This window comes from Phaethon lepturus, unplaced genomic scaffold, assembly GCF_000687285.1.
Source record: "Phaethon lepturus isolate BGI_N335 unplaced genomic scaffold, ASM68728v1 scaffold4088, whole genome shotgun sequence".
NCBI classification, from domain to species: Eukaryota; Metazoa; Chordata; class Aves; order Phaethontiformes; family Phaethontidae; genus Phaethon; species Phaethon lepturus.
Window position 1 is genome coordinate 25,049 of NW_010558122.1, and position 2,245 is coordinate 27,293.

General features: G+C 33.1%; 1 protein-coding gene across 1 annotated transcript in view; it reads left to right on the forward strand.

The window, feature by feature from the left end:
- The window catches only part of LOC104625340 (protein furry homolog-like), a gene marked incomplete at its 3' end in the record, with an annotated part of 37,497 nt that overhangs the window by 1,260 nt on the left and 33,992 nt on the right, over window positions 1–2,245 (forward strand). Inside the window, exon 2 of the mRNA XM_010292941.1 lies at window positions 1,519–1,718. Coding sequence (XP_010291243.1) covers window positions 1,519–1,718 — 200 coding nt within the window. The remainder of the gene's footprint in view (window positions 1–1,518; window positions 1,719–2,245) is intronic.

Genomic DNA, 2,245 nt, shown 5'->3' on the forward strand with positions numbered 1-2,245 from the left:
TAAATTATTACTTTCAATGGAAGTTGAGGAAGTCTGCGTTACATAAAACGTAACTTTCTGAAGCAATAGAAAAAAGTGTGAACAGCTGAGACTCAAACTTGGGAAGATGCAATGTGCAGTACCAAAGGCTTGGTCTCCACGGCAACCAGTATTTTTATGAATGAGTTGAAGTTTGAAAAAATGTTTGAGTAAAAGTTGTGGATAATATTTAGCTAACAGAAATTGCGTATGTACAAGTTGAAAACACACAAAAATTTTGCAAGTTCATCAAAATTGGCCCAGTGCATCTCCCCACACTTTAACTGCAGAAAGCCTTAAAGAAGCTTACCTGAACAAATAGCAGTATGTAATACAATAAAATAAACTGAGATGAGGCTCCCTATACAACTGTCTTAGGAAAAGTAAATCTTAATATTAATAGGTAAGTATTCTTAATATCAGTTCCTAATATAGATTTAAAAAATAACATCTGCAGTCATGGAATATGCTAGAGAAATATCAGGCCTTTCTGGGTAGATCTCTGGCATCATTAGAGATGTCAGTAGTTATTTTGTTTTATAGTGTGCAAGACAAGAATTGTAATTGTTTGCTCTAATTGTTATGAGTGTGTTAAACTTATGTATGAGTGAGGTCTGATACCTGGTTTTCAGTATTGCAATTCACACTGGGTGAAGTGTGATAATAAAGAAATGTTTTTGAGTGCTTAGGGAGAAAAATAAAAGGTGGATAAATATATGTAAGCTTAGTATATGACAATTTCGGTATAAAGGTGAAAGCATTAATCCTTAGCAAGGGACACTAAGATATCCTGTGTTGTTTATATTGATCAGTTAACATTTCTGACAAGGAACAAGCCTTTCAGATTTGTAACTAGAGAGTGGAGAAAAACAGTTAGCCTGACATGTCTAGAAAGGGTTTGTATTCTTGTTAGGAAAATCAGCTTACTGACAAAAAGTGCCAAGAGAGGTCAAGGAAATATTTCTCTTGAAGATATTTGGACACCAAGTAGAAACTTGAACTTCATGAACAATTTATAAAAATTGAATCAATCAGATACATGTAACAATATTTAATATATTTATATATTAAAATATTATGAATTTAATATTTAATATTTAACCCTTTAAATTGAACCTTTTGATTTTTAGTCATACTTGAACTGAAGCTACCAGATATCAAAAGCTGTAATCTTTGTCATGATCGTCATACAATTGTATTCAGAACGGGCAGTTCACACAGCATAAGACAGTTTTGTGTTTTATCAATAACAAAAATGAGTTACATTGTAAACCCTTATGCAACTTAAAGTAGAATTTCCCACCTAATTTAAAAAAAAAAGAGAATTACTGTTGGGTCTTATAGCTAGTTATTTCCTCCTTATGGTTTACAGAAGTAATTGTGTGAATATGTCTGTGTGGTGGACAGGAAAGTAAAACCGTGACAAGCACTGTGTTTAGACGCTCTGCTTTATAGCTTTTAATTTTTCTTTTTTTTTTTCTTTTTTTTTTTTTTCTATAGCCTCCACGCCACCCAGCAGAGTAAATAAACGCAGAGTTTCACCAAGTGTTGTTTCCACCTGGGAAAAGAGAGGCATCATCATGTCTAACATTACTATTGATCCAGATGTCAAACCTGGCGAGTATGTCATCAAAAGCCTCTTTGCCGAATTTGCTGTTCAAGCTGAAAAGAAAATTGAAGTTGTAATGGCTGAACCTTTGGTGAGTCCTTTTTTTCATAATATCCCTTTAAATAGTCCTGCTTTTTTTCTAAAATAGGCTGATTTATCCTATGTAGGGTTAGTGAAAAAAACATCCCCAGATATTGTTGACTTTTCAGAGGGATTATTTCAAGAGTAAATAGGCTTCTGCAAACGGGTTTGCTACCTGGATTATGTTTTATTGACTTCCGTTAAAGCTGTTATGTACTGGTAACTGGAAACAAGACCTCTTAGGATTCATAAATTCTGTAAAGTTACAAAAGGAAATAGCAACAACAAAAAATTTTCCTTTGTTAACACTGCAAAATGTGTTTCCTGATTATGTTTCTTTGAAATAATACTTCAACAATGTATTTTCAAGAATAGATCCATTTGGTTTGTTTTCTCAAGTAATGACACTAACACCTGGAAGAATACAGTAGCCAGCATATATTGCAGATAAGGCAAAATGGAAATTCTGTTGGTGATCCAGACTGCATGATCTTGAAATGAATGGATTTTTTTTTTAAATTGGAAATTTTCGGGGGG